The sequence below is a fragment of the Mustela nivalis genome (assembly GCF_964662115.1).
Source record: "Mustela nivalis genome assembly, chromosome: 10".
In the NCBI taxonomy this organism is placed as follows: domain Eukaryota; kingdom Metazoa; phylum Chordata; class Mammalia; order Carnivora; family Mustelidae; genus Mustela; species Mustela nivalis.
Genome location: NC_139029.1, coordinates 22,147,923 through 22,172,724, shown reverse-complemented (window position 1 = coordinate 22,172,724; position 24,802 = coordinate 22,147,923). Strand labels below are relative to the sequence as shown.

At 53.1% G+C, this 24,802-nt stretch overlaps 1 protein-coding gene across 2 annotated transcripts in view; it reads left to right on the top strand.

Moving 5' to 3' along the window:
* NKAIN1 (sodium/potassium transporting ATPase interacting 1) overlaps positions 1-16,102 on the top strand; it is a 53,359-nt gene extending 37,257 nt beyond the window's left edge. For both annotated transcript variants that reach the window (XM_082685777.1, XM_082685776.1), the window contains exons 2-7: positions 9,328-9,465; positions 11,055-11,135; positions 12,368-12,565; positions 13,252-13,312; positions 13,931-14,012; positions 14,162-16,102. In XM_082685777.1, the coding sequence (XP_082541903.1) occupies positions 9,328-9,465; positions 11,055-11,135; positions 12,368-12,565; positions 13,252-13,312; positions 13,931-14,012; positions 14,162-14,171 (570 nt within the window). In that variant the 3' untranslated portion in view covers positions 14,172-16,102. The remainder of the gene's footprint in view (positions 1-9,327; positions 9,466-11,054; positions 11,136-12,367; positions 12,566-13,251; positions 13,313-13,930; positions 14,013-14,161) is intronic.
* The last annotated feature ends 8,700 nt before the right edge of the window (positions 16,103-24,802 follow it).

Sequence of the window (24,802 nt, the reverse complement as noted above, 5' to 3'; positions counted from 1 at the left end):
CCTCTAGTCCCAGACAGTGATTTGGAGCTACCGAGGCCCCCATTGTACAGATGGGAACACTAGGGGGAGGCCTAGGGGGAGAGAGGCCTGGCAGGACTCCGCAGCACATTCAAATCAGAGGAGACCTCAGATCCCCTGAGAATCTTTACTGCTTTTTCATGTGAATCAACATTGAAAAACCTTTCTTAACGTTTTTGAAAAATCTTTGTTGTAAAAAAAAATCCCAATATACAGAAGTATGTCTAAGTGAAAGTATGAGTTCTCCCATGTCCCCATTCCCACTCCCCAGAGGGGACTTCTTGGAAGCTTCGTGGTATGTTTCCCAGGCTCTTGACTCTGTGTTTATACACGCACGCTTCGTGTCTTTTTCATTTTTATTTTTGGGCTTTTTGTGGGTTTTTTTGTTTTTGTCTTTACATAAATGGAATCCTGTTGTTTTGCTGCTTGTTTTTGTTTTGAGGGTTTTTTTGTTTTTTTGTTTTTTTTTTTTTGCTTTTTGTTTTCACTTAACAGTGATAGCCTTGTCCATTTTCCAGCAGGATTCAGGCGGGGGCAGAGAGAGGCAGAAGGCTTGCAGGAGCCCTGGAAGAGACAGAGAGAGAGAGTGTACCGTGTGTGTGTGTGTGTGTGTGTGTGCGCGCGCGCGCGCACGCTGAGGGTAGGAAGGGGTCCTCACAGGTCACCACACACAGTGGATGGGGAACCTATCAGAGAAGCCCCCCTCCTTAGCTCCCGGAGGGCTGTGTGTTTGTCTCCAGACTTGCGCTCCCTGAGGAGGGAGCCACACCAGTCTGTTCCTCACCAGACACTCTGCTCAGGGCCTGACACATAATAGATGCTCAGGAAATACTTGTTCAGTGAACTGCTGGGCCAGTTTTCCCTGCCCCTGCCAAAGACTGCCTGGTCTCTGGGACTGTTTCAGCTCCTGCTCAAAGGCCGTTGCCCTAGATGGACCCCAGAGATGTGTGCGGAGCTCAGGGAGAGGGGAAGACTCCTCATAAACCACTCGCTGCTGTCTGTCAGTTTGCTCCGCTCCCTAATGAGGGGGTTGGACTGGTAGCTCTCCAGGGGTCCTTCTCTTTGGCTTCAGTCCCACTCCCTCATTTCATGGATGAGGGGCTGAGTCGAGTTTAATTTTGTCAGCTGCCTCAGAAATCCACTGGGAGAAGGGGGGCTTGAGCTGGGGGATGCAGCAAAAGCCGTTGCCATATACAGAGCCCCCGGGGCGGGCCAGGCGCTGGGCTGAGAGCTTTCCATGCACCGTCTGACTTGCCATGTGCTTCAGGACATTTTCCCAGGTTCAGGTTCAGAGAGGGGGAGTGGTTTGCCCAAGGCCTCATAGTGAATCAGAGACTGACCGGGGATGGAACTGAAGTTGGCTGGACCCCAAGAGGGGGGCTGAACCCCAAATGGGGAGCTCTTCCCACCTCAATAACAGTACCAGGCTGGACCAAACCATTCTTTGAAAATGGTTTTCAGGGAACCCTCCCTCGTCATTCCCCCAGATGGCCTGACTTCTGTACCTAAGTCCCACGGTGACATGGCTGGAATTTTGGCCAGGAAAGTTGTTGACTTGCAGAATTGGCCGGCAAGGGCTTGGGCACCAGAGGCTTCTGATGGGTTCTGTGGCCCACAGCCCAACCTCCTCTCCCCCAGCCAGCTTCCTGGGGCTAGGGTGGGCCCATCTGCATCCTTCATCCCTTGCCCCCACCTGGTGTTAGGCTCCTGGGGTTGGCGTCTAGACAGGCTAGAGTATCCTACTGAGAACAGAGGCAGCCCTGACTCAGGGCTGAAGGTTCCCATGGCAACCACATCCCCCTTGGCTGGCAGCTACCTGATAAATAAATAATCGGGAGGGGGTGGGGAGCTAAGGGCAGGGGAGGGGCCGCTGGGTGGCTTCACTGGGGAAAGGAGAGGAGTGGGTTAGGCTTGAGGTAGGCTTGGTGGGGCCGGGCTGGGCAGGGAGGGTGTCTGGTAGTGTTGTAATGGCCCCGTGAGAGGACAGAAGCAGGAGAAAGTGGCCAGAGGTGAGAGGGATTCAGATGAGCAGGAGGGGGAACAGCACTTGAAGTTGAGCTTTCTGGCTTTTGCAGTTGGACACATCATGGGTCCCAGACTCCGGAAACGGGCCAGGTGTGAGGGTATCAAGTTCACAACCAGCCTTCTGATGGGTAGCCAGTTATAAAGGGGCTAGAGGCTGAAGGGAGAACAGGTAGCGCCCGAAGGTTGGGTGGGCACCTGATTGCTTGGACGAGGGAGCATGAAGAGGGCCTGGGAAATGGCCTGGGGGTGTTCTGACACTTAGGGTCCTGGCTGCGTGGGAGGGTGGAGACCGAGTTTTGCGTTGGCACCTGTGGCTGGGCTCTCACCGCCGGGAGTGCAGCTGTGAGCACCTCTGGCAGAAATCCCCACCAGGGAGTGTGCCTTCCAATGCAGGAGTCAGACCGGGAAAGGGAGTGGGTAGTACAGTAATCTGTGATAAGCGCCATGGAAACAATAAAGCAAGGGGAGACGGGGAGTTCTGCCGCAGGACATAATTTTAAATATTATCTGGAAAAAAAAAATGGGGCACCTGGCTGGCTCAGTTGGTAGAACATGCAACTCTTGATCTTGGAGTCGTGAGTTCTAGCCCCACATTGGGCATAGAGCTTACTTTTTTTTTTTTTTAATTTATTTATTTGACAGACAGATATCACAAGTAGGGAGAGAGAGAGAGGGAAGCAGGCTCCCCACCGAGCAGAGAGCCCGATGCAGGGCTCAATCCCAGGACCCTGAGATCACGACCTGAGCCCAAGGGAGAGGCTTTAACCCACTGAGCCACCTAGAGCGTACTTTAAACATATATATGAATTAACAAATGATACGGAATCTCTCCACCACCGTATGAGGGAGGTATCGTGAATGATGCTCATTCTGCGGGTGAGGAAACTGAGGTGCAGGAGCGTGAAGCGACTGGCCCCGTGGCATGAGGATTCTAACCGTGGTTCTGCTTCTAGCCCCTGAACCAGATCCTCACGTGCCCGTGGGCAGAGGAGCAGGTGGGAGGGAGGGCGTGGAGGACGTGAGAGCATTGAGATAGATGAGGCATTTGCTGGAGGAGGAGCGGGGGCCTTTTCTCTTCTGCTTTTTTCTTTTTTCAAAGATTTTATTTATTTATTTGACAGAGAGAGATCACAAGTAGATGTGAGAGGCAGGCAGAGAGAGAGAGAGAGAGAGAGAGAGAGAAGGAAGCAGGCTCCCCGCTGAGCAGAGAGCCCGATGCGGGACTCGATCCCAGGACCCCAAGACCATGACCTGAGCCAAAGGCAGCGGTTTTAAGCCACTGAGCCACCCAGGCGCCCTCTCTTCTGCTTTTTTTTTTTTTTTTTTAAAGATTTTATTTATTTGTCAGAGAGAGAGAGGGAGAGAGAGCGAGCACAGGCAGACAGAATGGCAGGCAGAGGCAGAGGAAGAAGCAGGCTCCCCGCCGAGCAAGGAGCCCGATGCGGGACTCGATCCCAGGATGCCGGAATCATGACCTGAGCCGAAGGCAGCCGCTTAACCAACTGAGCCACCCAGGCGTCCCATCTCTTCTGCTTTTTTAATGGAAGTGGCTTGAGTGTGCTTAGGAGCCGGTGGGAAGCATCCTGGGCAGAGGGAGAGGTTGAGTTACAGGCAAGAAGTTTCCGAGGATGGGGTGAGCACCTGAGGAGACAGGAGATGGGGTCCAGAGTAGAGGCGGAGGCCCCTGTCAGAGGAGGGGGTAGGCAGGGGGCTGGGCAGGGACCAGAAGCCAGGTCCCCTGAGAGGGAGGCTGGAGGGGTCCCAGGAGGGTGGAGGACAGTGAAATCGGAAGTGGTCTGTGGACAAAGTGAGTTCCCCAGAGAAGCCTAGTTGGGTTGTGGGGTGGCCGGGAGGGCCTCTCGAAGTTGTGGTGATGGACCTGGCATTGTGGTGCTCCTTGTCCGCCTAGGGAGTGGCTCCCTCCAGCAGCACTTCGCTACTTTGCAAGCAGGGGAACACTGTTAACTGGGTTTGTGCAGGTGCGGGCTTTTCCTGACAGGTGTGAGAAGGCTGTGGGGTCTGCGAGTCGGGCTTACAGGTGAAACTGATGCGGAGGTGAGGGGGCATCCGCAGTCCCAGCGAGCGCAGCGGGGATGTAAGGCTCCGGGGAACTCGAGGGGTGGGAGGCAAGAGGCAGAGGACTCAGTGGGCTGGACCCGGCTGGTCCCCGTCACCGTCAGGGCCGTTGGGAAGCCAGCTTGGGGGCGTCCAGCGGGGGCTGTCGACTTGGTGACTTCGGAGGCCGGGTAGTCCGCATGGTGGCCATGGAGGAGCGGTGAGGGGAAAGGTCCCGGGGATGGTGTTTGAGAGCGGAGAGGCTGAGGGGCTGGAGGGCGAGAGGGTGGCCCCTGGATGTCAAAGGATGCTGCAGAGATGAAACTCATTTCCGGGGAAGGGCAGGACCTGGAGGCTGGCGGATGACGGGCTCTCTGGGTCTGTAAGCAACTTAGGGACCCCAGAGGATCCCCCCCTCACCTTTGGGCCCAAGGAATATGGGATGTGAGAGGAGCACAGAGACAGTAGCATCCGTGGGTGCAAATGGGGGGGGCGCGGGCTGGTTTGGAAGGGCTCATGAGGGGGTGGGGTCGGGGGGGGGGTCAGGCGAAGCAGCGCAAGGCCTTGAGGAGACGAGGGTGGGGAGCTGAGGGGCAGGCATGTGGGACTTACTCTGTGGGTCTGACAAATCCACACGGGATCTGGGTGACTTGTTCTATCTGTCATTCAGGATGGTCTGGGCACTTGTCCTTGTCCTGCTTATCTGGGGTCCTGGGGGGGGGGCAGGGGGATCACTGGCAGGCCCAGGGGCCTCAGCGATTGCCCCAAGCTCTGCGGGGCAGAGGGAGTAACTCGACGGGTGCCTAGGTGGCTCAGTCGGTTAAGCATCCGACTCAGCTCAGCTCAGGTCTTGATCTCAGGGTCCTGAGTTCAAGCCCCACACTGGGCTCCAGGCTGGTGTGGAGCCTCCTTCGAACAAACAAACAACGAAAAACATGCAAAGAGAAAGCACTTGGACAGGGGTGCTGGCCAGCACTGTCCCCCCACCCCCATCCCACAGGAGGCTGCATCAGTTGTCAACAGGAGCTTCTGTCCTGGGCTTGGCCTACAGGCCGGCCAGGTTAAAAACAAACAAACAAACAAAAAGCCCAAAGTCTTAAATCACTGCGGCCCTCAGATGATTGTTCTAAGCTGGTGCAACCAGATGGGGAAGATGTTCCTTTTATTTGTTTGTTCTTTATTTGGTAATTAGTCGCATCTCACAGCTGCACAAGCAGAAGTTCTAGAATATCTGACTTGGCTTTCTAATCAAAAATAATAACTTTAGGATTGAGATTATTTATAAGATGCAGAATCTCAATTAAAAAATATATATGGAGGGGCACCTGGCTAGTTCAGTTGGTAGAGCGTGGGGCACTTGATCTCAGGGTCGTGATTTCGAGCCCTGCGTTGGGTATAGAGTTTACTTTAAAAAAAAAAAAAACAAAAACTAAGTTTACACCTGGGTGGCTCAGTAGGTTAAGTGTCTGCTTTTGGCTCAGGTCATGATCCCAGGGTCCTGAGATTGAGTCCTGGATCGGGCTCCTTGCTCAGTGGGGAGTCTGTTTCTCCCTCTCCCTCTCCCCACCACTCATTCCATCTCTGTCCCAAAAACAAATAAATTCTTTTAAAAATATATTAAAAATGTAAAAATAATTTAAAACAAAGCTTAGGGGCACCCGAGTGGTGTAGTCAGTTGAGCCGCTGACTCTTGATCTCAGCTGAGGTCCTGATCAGCAGTATTCAGGTCTGGGTGGCCGTGCCAACTACACTGATGGATGACGGTCCATTTCCCACCCATCTCCCCAACTAGACTGAGTTCCCCGGGGGGCAGGCACCAGAGCTTACTCCCCTCTGCATGCAGCGCCAGCACGGGACCTGACGCAGAGCACATGATCTGTGAACAAGTAGGTAGACAGTGACCCCCGAGGCAGATGAGGGGGTGCCACACTTCGGAAGGTTGGAGGGAGGGTGGAGGGAGGCCACAGTGACGGCTGACAGTGACCAGAATGGCCAGGGGTCCGTATTCAGGGGAAGAGTCATCCCTCTGGCCAATCGGGGAGGTCTTCCTGGAAAAGGAGGGAATTGTGCTATACTTTGAAGACCAAGGAGGACTTGCATAGAGGAAAAGGGAAATGCAGGCAGGACTTCAGCTGTTGTTTCAGCCGCTCAGGGGGCAGGAGCTGGCTGGGGATAGGGGAGAGCCGCAGCTCCCAGCAAGCCTGCGGTGCCCATCTGAGAAGATACCACTGTTGCGTCTTCTCCTAATTAGTCACCATTTATTAAGTCTAGTCGTCCGTTAGTCTGTGTGATGTCTCCATATCCTCACAACGACTTCTCGGGGGAAGGATTGCCTTCCCTATTACCATTGAAGAAATAGTCTCAGGGAGGGAAAGTAACTTGAACTAAGTCACAGAGTGGCCATTTGAACCTGAGCTTTGGGGACTCCAAAGCTTTTTGTGGGAGTTGTCCCCCTGTTTGTTATGTTAGTAAGATCCCTGGGAATCCAGAGTGGTTGGAGCAGAAGGCCAGGGGTGCAGCAGGGTGACCCCATGTTTTAGGAGGGCATTTCCAGGCAAAGCATCTCCCCAGCCTCACCATGAGCCTGGGCAAGTCTGTCTCGGCCACCTCCTCTGTCCTCTGATGGCAGCCTCCTTGCCAGGAACAGATGCCAGCTGAGTTGAGAACATCAAGTGGACCCCAAGCCACCAGGGGGCTCCCCAAGACCTGGCAGAGTCTGGGTGAAAAGGAGAAGAGTGGAAGTGGGGCAGGAGAAGTGGGAGCAGGGAACAACCTGGGGAGTTTCTCCCCCAAGGTCAGCAGACCACTGGAGTCAAAGCAGGAAGGGCCCTTAGAGTTCTGTAGTCCAGTGGTCTCTTCTGTACAGAAAAAGGAGCTTGAGGGTCACTGGGGAAGGTGGCCTGCCCCAGGGCACCCAGGAGTCTGTCAGACTCAACCAGAATCCACACCTCTTAACTCCCAGGCCAGTACCAGCAGGGAAAGGTGATGGGTCGGTGCCAAGGTGGGACAGGTGGCAGAGAAAAGTGAATGACTGCCCAGCTCTGCCCCCTCCCTGCAGTGTGACCTTGGGCAAGTCACTTCCCTTCTCTGAGCCTCCTGGTCTCTTGCTTGAGAACAAGATCATGATCCCCAGCTCCGCCTTTCTGCCAAGGAGCATCCAGTGGGCGATGAACTTGGAAAGCTCTTTGCAGTCTGTAAGGCCCTGCAGGAGGAGTCACCAACAAGAGGCAGGCTGGCGCCAGGTGGGTGGGTGCCAGCGCTGGGCCTGCAGCTTCCTGGGTCTCTGCCCAAGCTTTGCCATCTGTGTGGTAGCACCAGCACCTCCCGCTCCCCACCTCCCTGCCAGGAAAACGGCTTCTGGGATCTTCTCAACCAGAATCTTCCCTGTCCCTTCCCAGCCATATCCCCTTCTCTCCCCTTCCATTTAAATCAGGACTTTGGGTTGCAAGTGACAAATCACACCTACAAGGAGGGAGAATTAACTTTCAGCGTGGCTAGACCCTCAGACCGAAAACTACATGGCCTGCAGACTCCCCTTGATTGTTCACTCTTCCTCCCTCTCTGTCCCTTTGAGATGGCAAAGACGGCCACCAGCAGCAGCGAGTGACACTGCACCCATTCAGATACACCGGCAGACAGCATCTCTCTCCCGGCTGCTCCAGCAGCTCTCCGGGGTAACTCTTGGGAGCTGGCCACAGGCTGAGCGCCCAGCTCTGACCAGATCCCTGTGTGTCGATTATCTGGTCAGGATTGAGTCGTGAGCCCACTGCTAAAATTAGAAGTGGGCTCAGCCCCACCCAAGCCACAGGGACTGAAGGACTGGGAGGTGGTTTCCAAAACAGAGAGATAGGTTCTGTCAGCACGAGCAGAGGTGCCAGCCTCCCTTTCCTGAAGCAGAGGTGTCTCCATTGGACAGTCCGTAACAATGGATGTCACTGGCACCTTCGTTCTTAATGAATCAGCTGAATCACTGAACCAGGGGCTCCTGGAAAGGGTCGATTGACTGAGTCCTGTATCAGTTCACTTTTGCTGTTAACAGATCATTCTGGAGCAGTCATTTTGAGCTTTTGTTTTGTTTTGTTTTTAAGATTTTATTTATTGATTTGTCAGAGAGGGAGACTGAGCACAAGCAGAAGGAGTGGTGGGTAGAGGGAGAAGCAGGCTCCCTGCTGAACAAGGAGCCCAACGGGAAACTCGATCCCAGGACCCTGGGATCATGACCACAGCTGAGGGCAGGCACTCTACCAACTGAGCCACCCAGGCATCCCCTGGAGCAGTCATTTAAAATAATCATTTTATTTAGCTCTTGATTCTGTAGGTCAGCTGGACGATTCTTCTGGTCTGGCTACGTGTTTCTGGTCAGTTGGTAGGTTGGCTAGTGTTGGAATGGTCTAGAATGGCCTCACTCACATGGCTGGCGGGCTGTCATGGGCGGTGGGGAGAGGGCTTGGTTCTCCTCTCCTCCTCCAGCAGGTCACGGGGGCTCTTCCGCCTGGTGTTGTCCGTCTTACAAGTATAGCAACTGGGCAAGCTCTAGGGCACACTCCAGTTTTGCAAAAGATCTTCTCTTGTACTGTGCTGCCTAAAGTCTCACTGGGCAAAGCAAGTCACATGACTCAGCACAGAGTTAGTGGAGAAGGGTGCTGCCACAGAGCACGGAGTCGGGGACAGAAAGAGCTTGAGGTCAATTTTGCAACCTACGACAGCTCCCTTGGGGAAGGGAAGTAAAAACAAATCCCTTTCTCTGCAGTGCATGGATTCCACGGGCCAGGGCAGCCTCCAGATAGCAGTGCTTGGAAAAGCGGACTCAGGCCCAGGAACTTTCCTGGGCCCTTGAGGGCGGCGGCTCTGCTCCTGGCCAGGGCTGGGGGAGGCAGACTGGATGCTAACTCCACCTGCTCTCAGCCCCACGTCGGGCAAGGGCAGGTGCAGGTGCCAGTGGGGAGGGCCTCTTGGCAGGGAGGAAGATGTTCTGAACCTCAGCTCCCTCCTCCCCTCCCCGAAGTGATGACCAGGGCTCCGTCCCAGTTTGTACCCCCAGACTCGCTTCCATCTCCCCATCTCCCTGTGGTCTGGGAGAGCCGGGACGGCTCTGAGACTTGTGAGCAGTCAGGCCGTGGTGGCTCGTCACCATGGTAAGTGGTGTGACCTGCTGTATGAGGTCCAGGGGGCGTCCCTGTCCTTCCCTTCCAGGCCGTGACCGTGGCCTCAGCCTGCTCTCTCCCACAGGTCGCTGCGCTGGAGCGGCAGATCTTTGACTTCCTGGGCTATCAGTGGGCTCCTATCTTAGCCAACTTCCTGCACATCATGGCAGTCATCCTGGGCATCTTTGGCACCGTGCAGTACCGCTCCCGGTACCTCATTCTGGTATGGCTCCCTCGGCCCCTCCCACATCCCTGCTCCCCCAGCCAGAACTGCGCTCCCTACCCCCCGCAGTGCCCAGACCCCCCGCTCTCTCTTAGCTCCAGCCTATTCCTGATGCTTCTTTGCTCAGTGGAGAGACGAGATTGATATTTTCCCTGAAGGATTTCCTGGGGAAAAATCCAAATATTAACCATCTGTGTCATTTAGTGAGTGCTTGCCATGTGTGAAGCACGCTGCTAAGCGGTTCGCATGTTTCACTTATCTTTACAACAGCCCTGCAAGGGGTATCCTACCGTCTCCATTTCCCAGGTGAGGAAATGAGGCTCAGAAAGGTTGCAAGGCTTCCTAAGGTCACACAGCTAATAAGTGGCAGGATTAGAGCATCAGATCCTGAGTGAAGGCTGCATTAGTAAGTCAGTGGAGGGATGGACTTCATCTTCCTTAGTTTCTCAGGTTGCTTTGAGAAGGCTGGCTTGGCTTTGGTCCTTTGCTGTTCATCGAGAATGTGGTCTGATGGCAAGTGGGGCCTTTTTTTTTTTTTTTTTTTTAAGATTTTATTTATTTATTTGACAGGGACACAGCAAGAGAGGGAACACAAGCAGGGGGAGTGGGAGAGGGAGAAGCAAGCAGGCTCCCTGCTGAGCAAGGAGCCCGATGCAGGGCTCAATCCCAGGACCCTGGGATCATGACCTGAGCCAAAGGCAGACGCTTAACAACTAAGCCACCCAGGGGCCCCACAAGTGGGGCTTAGAGGTCAGTGCCTCCTGTGCTCTGATCCCAGGAGTGGATTGTGTCCCTGGCTCCCTCCTCCTGCTTCCTCTGCCCAAGCCCTGATTTTTGATGGTCTCTGTTAAACTCCTGTTTTCAGCTAGGCTCACCCTCCTCCCCAGTTCTTCCTCAGTGACATATTCACATGCCTCTTTGGAGGGAAAAGCCTTCTGAGTCGCCTTATTACACACATGCTTGACGCCTGTGATGACGACAACATGCTTTGCCATTCCTGCCACAGCCCATTCTGGCTCATTCTTGGGCTTTGCCCACCTCCCACAGGTTGAGCTCCCAGAAGCCGGGTGAGCAGCACCCTTCAAAAACTCTGTCTCACCCGGGATGGGAGAGTCCTTCTCTCTGGCTCTCAAGAAGGCCCCAGGCACTCCTACAAGTGTTGCTGTGTGCCGGGAGGCAGCAGCGACATGGCAGGCCCAGGACTTGGGTGGAGACACCCTGCTCCTCTCCAGCATTCCGGAGCCGGGCTGTGTCTCTTCTCCGCAGAGTGCATCGGATTAGCTGCCAGAAGACTGGAGCTTGTGGGGCAGGCCCACCTCTTCCCAGCTGTGTGATCTTGGCAAACTTAAATCTCCTCTCTAGGGCTGACGTTAGTTCTCTCTTAGAGGGAGAGCAGTGCCTTCCATGCAGGGCTGTTGTAAGGACAGGACAGATGTAATAATGATTTGTGAACTAAAGTGCTCTCTGCGTGAGACAGTGTCATCACTTCCCCTTGCAAAGGTCTCCTCAGTCCCTGAGGTCTGGCTCCATTGACACGCCCCTCCCCACTCCCCCAAGCCCCACCCTGATCCCACCTCTCCTCTCCCCAGTATGCAGCCTGGCTGGTGCTCTGGGTTGGCTGGAATGCCTTTATCATCTGCTTCTACCTGGAGGTTGGACAGCTGTCCCAGGTAAGCCTCAGGCCTGGCAATGCCAGAGGACAGAGCCTGACCTTGCCCATCCCCTAGCCAGGGGCTCCTAGTTTAGTCTGGGGTTTCATCTCTTGAATGAATGATACACTTGAATGATCTGTACTCCTCAGACTCTACCCCCACATTTTTTTTTCTGCACTTCTCAGAAACAAATAATGGGACAGATAAGGTTGAGGTGCTGTGAAGATGGGCCGGGTCGCCCTTGATCACAAGCTCAGTAGAAACCAGCCACTTGCAGTGGTCCTGGAAAGTGCCCTGGGGCCCTACACATGTTCAAGGCAAGGGGGTGAAAATACCATGCCCTTTGTACTGCTTAGGCCACAAAGATTTGTGTCCAGTTCTGATCAGTATTTTCAGAAGGGAAAGAGATGAAGTAAACTTAGGGAAATCAAGTGGACCAGGTCCCGTGCAGAACTATGGAAGAAAGGGGACGTTTTTAGATTGTGTAAGAGCAAGTCCAGAGGACACAACTTCTGTTTTTAGTACACAAGAGGGGAAAATATATGAATGGGAGCATTGGCTTTGTAGTTCTGTTAGATCTAAATCCCAGCTCCAACATTTCCAAGCTGTGTGACCCTGGGCATGTGGCTTACCCTCTCTGAGCTTGAGTTTCCCTGTCTGGGAAACTGCTTCATGGGATTGCTTGAGGGGATGAAATGAGATTATACATCTCAGGGCTTGGCACTTGGTCAGAACTCGATGAATATTAGTTAACAGGCTGCAGGAGAGAATGGAGAGATCATGCTGTGGTGAGAACCTCTGATCTAGGGCGGCCTAGATAGGGACACCAAGAACTAGAGAGGATAGGTTTGCCCAGGGCCACACCCAGAGAGCAGTGGAGAGGCTGAACAGGCTGCGAAGGAGTGTGTTTTGAGGATTTCACCCATGGCTGGAAAACTGGACTCAGTCACTGTTAGTTCCTTCACATCTCTGAAACTTTGGGGCTCCTGTGGGTCAGCACTAGCCCTTTCCACCTCTGGTGGAAGTGTGAGACCTATGTAGTCATCAAGTGCCACCTACTGGCCAAATGTAGACTTGCAATAACGGACTCCCTCTGTACCCTTCAAATCAAGGAGAGGAGACTGCTTCAACAGGTGTGAAGTAGATCTTATATAAAGAAACTTTATATAAGAGTTTCCTGGGGCCTGAAGAAGATGCCCCCACCCCCACCCCTGGCCCCAGCTCAGTATCCTAGGCCCCTCTGCCCCCAGGACCGGGACTTCATCATGACCTTCAACACATCCCTGCACCGCTCCTGGTGGATGGAGAATGGGCCAGGCTGCCTGGTGACACCTGTCCTGAACTCCCGCCTCGCCCTGGAAGACCACCATGTCATCTCTGTCACCGGCTGCCTGCTTGACTACCCCTACATCGAAGCACTCAGCAGTGCCCTGCAGATCTTCCTGGCTGTGAGTCCTCCTGTTCCCCCAGCCCACACACTCCCAGAGGTGAAGTCCACCCCAACCCCTTTGTTTAGCTCTAGTTAAGAAAGGGAGAACCTGGATCTTCCAACCTGCCTGTGCTTCTGTCTGGCTCTGCCTCCGTATCTTGTATCTCCTCCCTTCACCCCTGCCCCAGCTCCCATTCCAAGAGTGAGTGGGTTTAATGACTAGGATGAGTCATCAGACCATGAGTCAACCCAGTCTCCAGTGTATCCGCTGTGTGACCTTGGACAAGTCACTTGCCCTCTCCAAGCTTATATGCTTATTCACAGAAAGGCGTGACCACATCAACTGTGTAGAGTTGTGAGACTGAAAGAGTGGCTCCAAGATGATAATATAGTTCCCATGCTTGCCCTTAGCACTCCACACATCCAAAGCCACAAAATCCTCACTCCTCTTAACCCATCAGTAAAGTATTGCCCAGGTCCAGCTGGGAAAACTGAGGCTCAAAGAGGTAAAATAATGACTTGTCCAAGTCCACTCACAGAACACAGAATGGAACCAGATATGTTTGACTGTAAGGCCCAAGCATTTAACTTGAAGTTGTTATGGTTTGGTGTTCATCCTCGCACGCCCTGCCCCTCCCGTCCTACTGAGCCCGGCCAGGCGCTGGGTGGAGAAAGAGCTTCTGTCTTCTTTCCTTCCACCCCCAGCTCTTTGGCTTCGTGTTCGCCTGCTACGTGAGCAAAGTGTTCCTGGAGGAGGAGGACAGCTGTGAGTGCCAAGCCCCTAGGGAACCGGGATGCCTGGCCACACACCACCCCATGCCTTCAGCACCCTGGACAGAGCCCTGTGCTGCCTAAGAGGCAGGGAGACCTGGGTTGGCCAACTGGCTCCTCTTGGTGGGGGAGAAGAGGTGGCAGGGGTGGTGGGGGTCTGCATAGCCACAACATTCTGGGCTGTGACCCAGACATCCAGGTGCCCAGTGCACGGCTCCAACACTACTCTCCACCCACTCCTCTTAGGTTCTGCCCCTCAGAGGAGCTCCCCGAGGCTCACCCCTACCAAGGAATGTGGGTGCCCAGCCTCCTCCCCTCACTACCTTCCACCCCCACCCCCCAGGTCTTACCCCCTTAAGTAGCTCAAGCCCTGCTCCCTTAAAGGACGGCCCACCCCCGAGGTTCTCTATCTACTTGGGCTTTGGCCCATTTTGGCTGAGCTCCCGCGAGTCTCGCTCAGCATGCTCCCCATAGGTCCAGCAGCAAAGCCCCCCCACCCCAGGCACTGTACAGGGATCTGACCCCCTCAGATTCTTCCTTTTCAGCACCCAGCCTCCCATAACTCATACCCCACAGGCCTATCCCTAACTATGCACCACTTCCCCTTCCGCAGTTGATTTCATCGGTGGCTTTGACTCCTACGGATACCAGGCGCCCCAGAAGACATCGCATTTACAACTGCAGCCTCTGTACACGTGGGTCACGGCGCCGAGCGGGGCGGGGTGGCGGGACTGAGGCGTTCCTGTAGGGGAGAAAGGGACAGGGTGGAGCGGAGAGGGCAGCCGGATCTCTCTGCCCCATACTTTCAGCGCCCACTTCCCTAACCTGCCTTTGTTTCCTGCAGGTCCGGGTAGCTTCTGTCCCGCGCCCATCCAGTTGCCACGAGCTTACTGGCTAGCCTGAAGCCGCTGGCGCGAGCTTGGGCCAAAGTAGCAGGCACGCCCCCTGGCGGCTCGCGGATCGACTGCAGCCTGCGTCGGCTGAGTCTGCAGCGGATTTGGACTTGGCCCTTCAGAGCCTGACTCCAGGGATGGGGGCGAGCCAGGCGGGGTAGGGGATCGCGGGGTTTGTATTTTTTTTTTTTTTATCTCAGCCTTGGCGTGCGCTGGGGCCTCCCTCCCTTCTCCAGCCTCTCCCTTTCGAAACCCTTCACCCCACTTCCGGCCCCCTGTCCAGAGAGAAATGGCATTTGCCCCATCTCACCACACTTTCACCAGCCCTGGGGAGAGTTACTGTGAACTAGAAGCAGGAGTCCTAAGTTCCAGTCGCAGCTCCATCACCAACTGTCTGTGTGACATCTGGCAAGGTCCTTCCTTGCCCTCTCTGGGCCTCAGTTTCCCTCAATTAAAATAGCCTCTTAGCAGATGGAGCTCTTTCTAGCCTTTTCATTTGACTCTTAATTCCTGGGGCTAGGCTGGGATTATAATTCCCATTTTGCAGATGTGGAAACTGAGGCCCGGAGATATGAAGCGATTTGCTTGAGGCCACACAGCTAGGCTTTTGGAGGAGGCAGGCCTTGAACACAGTGTACCTTCTGTAGTTTCAGACTCCAAAACCCAGTGCCTGGTCTCTGAATCCCATTTCCAAGCCCCCATCCAGATGGAACACTCTAGAACTCATGTGATCTACATCACACACACCACCACCACTCGCCAGCGCCTCTCTTGAAGCAATATACCTGTTCTCCTGTTGGGAACCAGATGAACAGAGCCCAGAGCCCTGAGTTCAGCCTGACCCACAGAAAAGCCCTTCTAGACTCGGCCCCTGTCCACCCTGGGCCAACGTTTGAAGGTCATTCCAGTAGGGGAAGGGAGCATATCTCAGCCGCCCCATCCCCTTCCGGGTCCCTGAGGCCGGGTCTGCTGCAGCCATGATCCCCTGTCCCCTCAGCAACTCCACCACCCTCGATGGCTCCATCCACCTCACCCATTGGAGGACCTGTAGTTCCAGAACGGAAGACAGCTGGTCAGCACCTACCGATCACCAGTTTTCAAAGATCACCAGCGTCTATGACCACTCCAGTGTCTAAGAGAAACCTCTAACAAGCCCAGAATGAGTTGTGAAGAGGCAGACTGGGCATGTGGGTCATTGTGTGGGGTGGGGAGGACCAGCACCCTTGAGAGCAAACAGATGAGAGCTCATTCTCCCCATCTCCTTCCACAGACACCCCCGAGGACCTTGCTTCCTGTGTATGGGCCCTAAGTCCAAGGGCAGGAGGGGCAGGCCTCAGCTTCCCAGTCTATGAAACAGGAGTGGCCCTGGATAAGGAGGGAGGGCAGAAGGCATGGGGGAACTGGAGGGAAACGCATGGTTTGTATGCCTGAGCCCATCCACGGTGACACCTCCTCTCCTTGCTCTCTACCCTCTGATCTAGCCTTCCTTACATCTAAGGCCAAAGTATCTGGAGCTAGGACCCCATCCTGCCATCCCCTCTGCAGTGCTGTGCCAAGGAGCCAGCCCCAGGAGTTCCACTGGCCGCCCCAGGCACTGAGGTCCCCTATGGTCTACCCAGGTAGCTAGGAGTTCCGCTCAAGAAGGGGGCAGCTCCCTTCGGGCCTGGCTGCTATCCTGCTTCCAGGCCAACTCCTGCCTCCAGCCCTCTCCTCCCACCCTCCACTTCCTTTCTACTCAACGGGTTTAGCCACTGGTGCTTTGAAGCCTTTTGTTTTTATAAGATGATTTTTGCAAGGGACCGACTTCTTTTCCCACTGGGACCTTGCAAGGCAGGGAGCGCTCCCTGGTTTCTGTGCAGGTGGGTTCATTAAAGATGGTGTTTTCTTCTCTATCATCCTGTCCTGCCCTGTGAGTCACCAGGGTCCCTGCTTGAGGGTGAGCAGAGGTCCCTGCCATTATCATTCCTGGGGCCCTGGCCTGTGCTGGCTGGCTCTGTAGCTTTTGGAAGTCACCCTCACTTTCCTCATCCATAAAATGCAGAGATGGGGCTCAATCAGTGGGTTCCCAAACCTGGCTCACAATCCCTTGGAGAGTCTCTATGTATTTTTCTGATTAAGTTGAGTATAAGTTGATGCTTCCAAATATCCTTTGCATCTCAAGTCTGCCCTATTCCTTTCAGTTCAGTTCCTGACTTAGAATGAGTGGCAGAAAGTGCTTTATTTTTTTTTTTTTAAGATTTTATTTATTTATTTGACAGAGAGAAATCACAAGTAGATAGAGAAGCAGGCAGAGAGAGAGAGGGGGAAGCAGGCTCCCTGCTGAGCAGAGAGCCTGGGCGGGACTCGATTCCAGGACCCTGAGATCATGACCTGAGCCGAAGGCAGCGGCTTAACCCACTGAGCCACCCAGGTGCCCCAGAAAGTGCTTTAGACACAGAGTCCTGGGACAGCCTGGATCTTTTCTGGCAACACAGCCAGAATTGGTATTTTGAATACTCAAAATTTTATTTACTTTTGTGATTAGATAGTAGGTATATACGGTACAGAATTCAGAAAGTTCCAGGAGTTTATGTCTTTTTACCTATTTTTCATATCTTTCCAAAGACAGACAATTCTTTGTCAACTGACATATTTTTTCCCCTTTTCACACTAATGGCAACATGCTCTACTTAATCTTGAACTTCCTCCTTAACTCTGAACCTTGGAAATCTTCTCCCGAGAATACATGTGGAGTTGCCTCCCATTGTGATTTGGTAGAATTAGGACTTGCGTGAAGATTCCCAGGTAATCCCAAAACAGAGGTTCTACAAAGATGCCCTAGGTTCATCACGCAAACCTCTGTGGACCCCTCCTGGTCATGGAGGTTGGAGGAAAATCAGTCACAGACACCGTCTTCAAGGACTTTGTGGTTTAGTGGGGAGCCCACAGGATGGGACCACAGAAGGGTGAATGCTGCTGGCAGGGGGTCAGTGCTGAGGACAGGCCAGAGTGAAAGGCTTTTATTAATAAGAGATCAGGTGACAGGTCACCTGAGTGTCCTGGACAGGGCCACCAGCATGAGCACAGATGTGGAAGTAGGGGAACATGTGTTGGGGGAGGGGAAGGATAGCCTGGGACAGACTGACTGGAGGAAACTTTGATGGAGAATGTGTTAGTTTCCCATTGCTGCCATAGATTACACATTAGTATCTTTTTTTTTTTTTTTTTTAAAGATTTTAAAAATACGTTTGAGAGAGAGACAGCAGGAGCAGGGGGTGAGGCCCATGTGGGGCTCAATCCCAGGACCTGGGATCATGACCTGAGCTGAAGGCAGACACTTAACCGTATGAGCCCCCCAGACGCCCCCACAACATTAGTGTCTTAATACAAATTTATTGCCTTACAGTTTAGTAGAGGTTGGGCATGGGAGTCTTACTGGGGTAAAATCAAATGTCTGGAGGGTTGCATTTCTTTCCAGATGGTCTAGGGCAGAATCCATGTCCTTGCCATTTCTAGCTTCTAGAGCCTACCCCTATTTCTTGTCTTATGCCTCTTCCTCCATCTTCAAAGCCAGCAATTTCCTATCTCTCTGACCCTCCTTCCCTTGTCACATCTTTACCCACAGCCATGAAAGTTTCTCCACTTTTAAGAGCTCATGTCATTAGGCTGGGCTCAACCAGATAACCCGGGATAATCTCCCCATCTCAAAGTCCCTTTTGTCTTGTAACCATTCACACATCCCAGAGGTTAGAACCTAGACACCCTTGGGAGACATTGTTCTGCCTTCCTGGATAGGAGTTTTATCCAGGTTATAGCAGCCTTGATGTCAAATCAGAGCCCATTGGCCTGAGTGATGTAGATGGGAGCTACTGAAGGATTTTGAGCAGAAGCTGCTCCGTTAGAGCTGTCTTTATGGGAGAAGATATTTGCAAATGACATATCTAATAAAGGATTAGTATCCAAAATACATAAAAAACTTATAAAACTCAACACCCCCCAAAAATAGTTAATCCAGTTTAAAAATGGGCAGAAGACATGAGTAGACATTTTTCTAAAAAAAGACATAGAGATACATGAAAAGATGCTCAACATCATTCATCATCAGGGAACTACAGACCCAAACTGCAATGAGATACCACTTTACGCCAGTCAGAAGGGCTAAAATTAACAACACAGGAAGCAACAGGTGTTGGAGAGGATGTGGAGAAGGGGAACCCTTTTACACTGTTGGTGGGAATGCAAGCTGGTGCAACCACTCTGGAAAACAGTGTGGAGATTCCTCAGAAAGTTCAAAAAAGAACTACCCTATGACCCAGCAGTTGCACTACTAGGTATCCATCCAAAGGATACAAAAGTATGGAAGTTTTTAGCAGCAATGTCCACAACAGCCAAATTATGGAACGAGCCCAAATATCCAACAACTGGTGAATGATAAAGAAGATGCAGTGTCTACATACAATGAGATACTACTCAGCCATAAAAAAGAGTAGAATTCTTGTCATTTGCAACAACACACATGGAGCTAGAGAGTATAATGCTGAGTGAAATAAGTCAGAGAAAGACAAATACTGTACGATTCCATTCATGTGTGGAATTTAAGAAACGTTAGAGCTGTCCTTTAGCAAGAACTGGCAGGGCTGGAAGCGTGGGGTGGAGGAGAAAGGCAGAGAGCAGTGTTTTATCTGGAAGAGGCCTCAGTTTTCTCCCAAGCCTCCATAGATGTGTGTTCTGGGGATCTGGCTGTGACCATGAGCTCTGTGTAAACGTGGGAGCATAATGATCAGCATGGACTGCAGGAGGCATACCTAGGTCCAAATTCATGACTCTGGAGCCAGGTGAGCTGGTGTTCTTACAAAGCCCAGTGACGATCCCCCAGCCCCTGCCACCCTGGGGCCACCTCCCAGCGATCTCCACACACTAGAATAATCTAGGTAGGACAGGCCATCTTCCAGTAACTGCTGAATCACAAAGGGACTCCAAGTGTTCTTTAAAATGAGAATATGAATTCCCTAAGGTACATTTCACAAGTGCACGTGTCTACTGGGACTCAGAGACACACTAGTGTTTTCTTTAATGCACTGGAATTGGATCTTGCAGTTTCTTAAACAGATTAGGAATGTGGCGGGGGCTGACAGCAAAACCCCATCGCTTTACAGGATTCACTACTCCACAGGCTGCTGGCCCAAGGCTGTGTTTCTAGTTTCCAGAGCATAAGAATCCCTTAACATCCAAATTCCTGATCCTGAGCCAAAATGTACTGAACCCAAACATCTCCCAGGCAGTGACAGGAAAACTTTTTTTTTTTTTTGCAACCCCCCCACCCCCACTCCTCCTTGTAATCCAGGCTCGGGAAATCCTAGCCCTGGGTAAAGAGGCATTTGGACATTTTTAGAACTCCCCCTCCTCCAATGTCATGGAGCGTCCCCTGAATTGTACCTGCCAGCTATATCATACCAGAGCTAGACTTGAAGACTCTCTCCCCTAAGCTCGACTTTGTTACTGACAATCTTACAGTGCGTGCATGTGTGAGTGTAGTATATTAGTCATTTTAAAGGCTGTGGTCTACTCCTGAATTTAAACATCTGCCTAACTTTCCCTCTAGGTTAGTTTGGGCAGAGACAGGTCCAAGCCCTGCCTTCCCCTCCCTCAGCCTCAGTCACCTGGAGGAGGAGGTGAGGGCAGCGCCACGTGGTCCCACTGCCACCTGAGCTGGGGACCACACCCTGCCCTAAGCCTCCAGCAGTGACTCAGCAGTTCCACTCCGAGTCTGCCCTGGAATTGGACTGGGCAGGCCCAGGCAGGCTGGAGCAGCAGAGAGAGCCCTGTGCCGGGCATCTAGGACTTACATCCTAGTTCTTCCTCTGCCCTGCACCCACCCAGGGCCCTGGGGCAGCTCCTCCACCTTTGGCCTTGGTGACTTCATGGGTGAAATGAGAGGGCTGGACTTCAAATGATATTCCTGGGTTTCTTCAACCTGCTAACACTCTGGAACAGGGCTTCTCAACCCAAACTGTACTCAGGATGCCCCTCCCCCTTTTTGGAATATTTTATTTATTTATTTGAGAGAGAATGAGTGAGAGAGAACATGAGAGAGGAGAAGGTCAGAGGGAGAAGCAGACTCCCCAAGGAGCTGGGAGCCCCATGCAGGACTCGATCCTGGAAGTCCAGGATCATGACCTGAGCCAAAGGCAGCTGCTCAACCAACTGAGCCACCCAGGTGCCCAGGCTGCCCTTTTTTAACATACAGATTTCTGACTCCACTTGCATACCAGGTTGTAATTCACTGGGATCCAAGCATCTGAATTCACCCTTGAATATGTACGAACCACCTACTATGTGCCAGGAATTGGGAATATAGCAGTGAACAAAGCAAGAAGTAATCTCCCCCTCTGGGGAGGGTATCTATTGGGAGAAGACACACCTAAATAAACCAGCAAAAATACGCTCGATCGGAGGTGTCCCAGAGCAAAATGGTAGGGAAGAGAAATAACAGACCTGAAGAAGGTTAGGGTAGAAAGCAAAGAGAACAGCAAGTACAAAGGCACTGAGGTGGGAGCATGCCTGAATAAGGAAGCCAGTGTGGTTCAACGCATGGGAAGGGGAGAGTGGCCGAAGATAAGTCACAGAAGCGGGTGGGAGGTGGCATGTCTGATACTGTTGATTTTGAAGGATATCATAAGGGCCTCTGCATTTACCCTGAGGGAGATGGGAAACCACTGGAGTAACAGAGCACAGAGCTGGGAGGATCCGTTTGGATACTGTGTGATGAATAGACTAGGAAGTCAGGAGCTGGAACAGAGGCCAGGTCAGATGCCATCGAGGCAGTCCAGATGAGAGACGCTGGTGGTTCAGTCAAGATGGCGGCCGTAGAGAGAGTGAGAAGTGACTCGATTTCAGTACATTTTGAGGGTAAGACCAACTGATTTGCTGGTAGACTGGATGAGGGGGAGTTAAGTGAAAGGGAGGGGTCAAACAGGACCCCCAAGGTTTGTGGCCTGAGCAAGTAGAGGCCGAAGCTGCCCTTGAGACAGGATGACTGCAACAGGCGAAGGTTTGGGGGTGGACTTCGGCATTTTGGTGTTGGACAGGAAAATCTAAGATGCCCGCTAGACGTTCAAGTGGAGATGTCAAGGAGGAGAGCTCTGGGCTGATACAGAAAGTTTGGAATCATTGGTTTCAAGATAATGTTTCAAGTCGGGAAAACAGATGAAGTCACCGAGGAATGAATGCAGACGGAGAAGAGGGCTGAAACCTGAGTCCTGGGGCACTGCCCCACTTGGAGTTGGAGAACATTCCGTGGAGCCAGCAGAGAGGGCTGAAGTCGGGAAGCCAAGGAGCTGATCCAGACTAACACTGTTGAGCTGTCTCAGTTTACTGATTCCGTTCTCAGTCAAGAAATAGTATCTGGGCACCCACTATGTTCCAAGCACCATTCTAGACACTGAGACGACACCAATGAGCAAGACTGGCAAGGCCTTAGCTCTCTCACAGCTTACCCTCTAGGCAGAATTGACATGTTTTCATACATGTTCAGTCTTTGTAACAATCCCAAGAAGGCAAGTTCTGTTATAATCATTTATAGATGGAGACCCTCAAGCTGAGAGAGGTTAAGTTACATACCCAAAGTTACACAGCTAGTAACTGGTAGACAGATGTTTAAATGCAGCCACTCTGACCCCAGGCTCATTTTCTAACCATGGACATGTATTGCCTTGTAGGGAATTTCGGTTCCCAGTCAGGGTTGAGAACCAATGCTCTAGGACTGGAGTGGAGGTGGGGAGACTCTGAGTTTTCAAGTGCTGCCTAGCAAGTTATCCCAAAATTAGCAGCTTAAATCAACAAACATTATCTCACACAGCTTTGGTGTGTCAGAAATTTGGGAGCAACTGCCAAGGACACTGACTTCAAAAATCTCACCCTCTTGGTGAACACACCCTGTATGCATCTCTGGCTACCTCCCTTGCTCTTGCTCTCCTGCCCTCAGTGTGACTGGGGATTGGGGATTAAACACTCAACAAGTCCTTATAATGTGCCAGACTTAAGTAACTCTCTTCAATTTCCACAGAAACCCTGTGAAGCCAGCGGCTGCATTCCCATTTTAGAGTTGAGGAGACTGAGGCACAGAGAAATAGATTAAGATTTCACAGGTGGTAAAGTGGGAAGACAATGCCCGTTTGTTGAGCCTCGTGGGCACTTTTCACAAGCGATATCGTGCATCTTCCTCACCACCTCCAGCAGAGGTGCAGCCCCTGTTTTCACAGCCTTAACCTTACCCTCCAGCAGCCCACTCTCCCCCTTCCATCAGAACGCGGGGGAGCACGGCTGTCACAGCGACGCCTGCTGGCTGGCGCTGCGAATGCGCTGCCTCCCGACCTGGAGACGAGTTAGACCCTCCACCCTCCGCTGGTCAGGCCACTCCTCGTGCAAGCACCCGGAGTCCAGGTCCCCCTCGCTTTCCTGGGCCTCCTGCTGCCCGGCGAGCGCCCTCCCTCCGCGTCTCCTTTCTTGGTGTTGGCCTAGGAAAGGTCACGGATTCTGAAGTTCGGGTCCTAGCTCTGCCACTTGCTAACCGGGCAAACTTGGCCAAGCCTGATTGATAATCTCACACTGGAAGCCTCACTGGGCAGGGTTCGACAGGACCGCAGACGAGCGAGCGGGGGCCGAGTGTAAACTGTGAAGAGTGAGTTCCCTTCCCGGAGTTTCCGATCATGGGTGTTTGAGGAGGTAGAGGGAGGCATGGGGCAGAGGGTGGAGTGTTCGGGCCCTGGAATGTGTCCTTTCCGTGTGCCCAGAGCCAGTGTGGCCCAGTAGCATCCCACTCGTCTGCCAACCCCCACACCTTGCCTTTTCCTGGCACTCCGCCGGTCCTGAAAGATCCCCATGGATGGGGATGGGAAGTTCCAGGACTCCAAGAAGAGGATAGATGGGAAACTGGGGTTGGTTCTAAGTCAGCGGGGAGCTGGAAAGAGAGAGCAGGGTGGTGAGTTCTTGTCTGTTCAATGGATCCCTTCAGGCCGATTTAGCCTGCTGCTCCAAGCCTCAATATTTCTCTCTGTAAAATGACCCTAATAATGTGTGTCTTCAGGCCCTAGTGCATGAGGGTAAGGGCTCCACAGGGCAAGAACGCATTATATTTGGGGTGGGCTGAGGCCTCCTTGCTAGAGCACACCCCGAGCAGTCTGGAGAGATGATTCTCAGCTCTGCCTCCCCAGGGAGCTTTCAGAGGCCTCTCTGGCCTGGGGCAGCTCTCAGTGCCAGCCTCCCCCCACCCCCCACCCCCCACCCCCGCAGCCCCTGCCTGCTCTCTGGCGAGGGCGGTGAGCAAAGGGCCATGTCTCGCTGTCACAGAACTTGGCCCTGAGAACCAGCTACAGTCTCCTTCTGCCTTCTCTCCAGCCTGGGATCTGCCCACCTCCCTGCAGCCTTGCCAAGGAGCCCTGTGGCCCTGTGAAGCCTCTCCAAGCCTCTACTGTGATGAGCACTCCCATTGCCTAGAGGTGACAACAGAACCCCTGGGAAGGGAACAAACCGTTCCAGACTCTGGGACGATCATCTCCCCATCCCTGTGGCCCACAAGGACTGGCTGAGACCGAGTCACACTTAGCTTTGGTCCTAGGCCTGGTCCTGTCAGCTCCCAGTAGGTGTTTGTTGAGTAATTGAGGGAAGGAGTTGAAAGGGAGGGAGGGAAGAAGGAAGAGCAGGGTAGGTGCTGTGGTCATTTCCTTTTTATAAAGGGGGAAAATGAGGCACAGAGAAGCAAAGTGCCATCTCCCTGACCAGGTCATTCCCCGACTTGAAGGTCCTTCTTCTCCTCCCTGCAGAGACTCTGCTTCTCTGCCTGCCTCCCTCAGCATTACACACTCTCCACCGGCTCCGTAAGAACACTTGGCCTGATTCCCTGGGTTTTAAGGGCCCTGGGTACCCCACCTGTCCCGTCTTCCTCTCTCTGGACCAGGTATCCCGGCAGGGGGCGCCGCAGCCCCTCCTCCAGGGTTTGCGCACGCGTGCTGGCGGCCACCACCCAGTCCCCTTGCGAGCTGCGATCACCACCACCACCACCACCACCATGCTATCTTCCACGCCCTCTAACTCTTCTGACTTGGCTAGGCCACAGTTCTAGAACTAGAGCCCAGGCTCGATCCCAACTCTGCCTCCCCCTCCAAGCCTCAGTTTTACATATTTGAAATGCAGATCCAGCATTTGTGTGTCTCTCTCCCCATTTCTTTCTCTCCCTTTCTGTCTCTCGCTCCCTCTCTGCATTGTGCTGGGTTTGTAAGAAACCACTCATCACTGTGCCTGGCACCCAGTGGGTACTCAATATGTATGTGTCCCTTTGGTCTCATGCCGTCAGTGAAACACCTCCATTGTGAGGCCAGTGCCATGGTCCTCTAAGGATTGTTTCAGCTTGGGCCAGCCAGGGAGAGATGGGGTGGCCAGTGTCTGTCTGTCCAGCCACAGGCCTGCCAGGGTGCAGATGAAGCTCTTGTTGCTTTCTTTTTCCCACCAGAACATCACTCATCTGCCCTCTGTGTCCTGGTGGCTGCCCAGCCAGCATCCTCAATCTGGGCGCCCCCCTGCCCCCGCCAGGGTCCTGTTCTCTCCGTTCCAGTTAG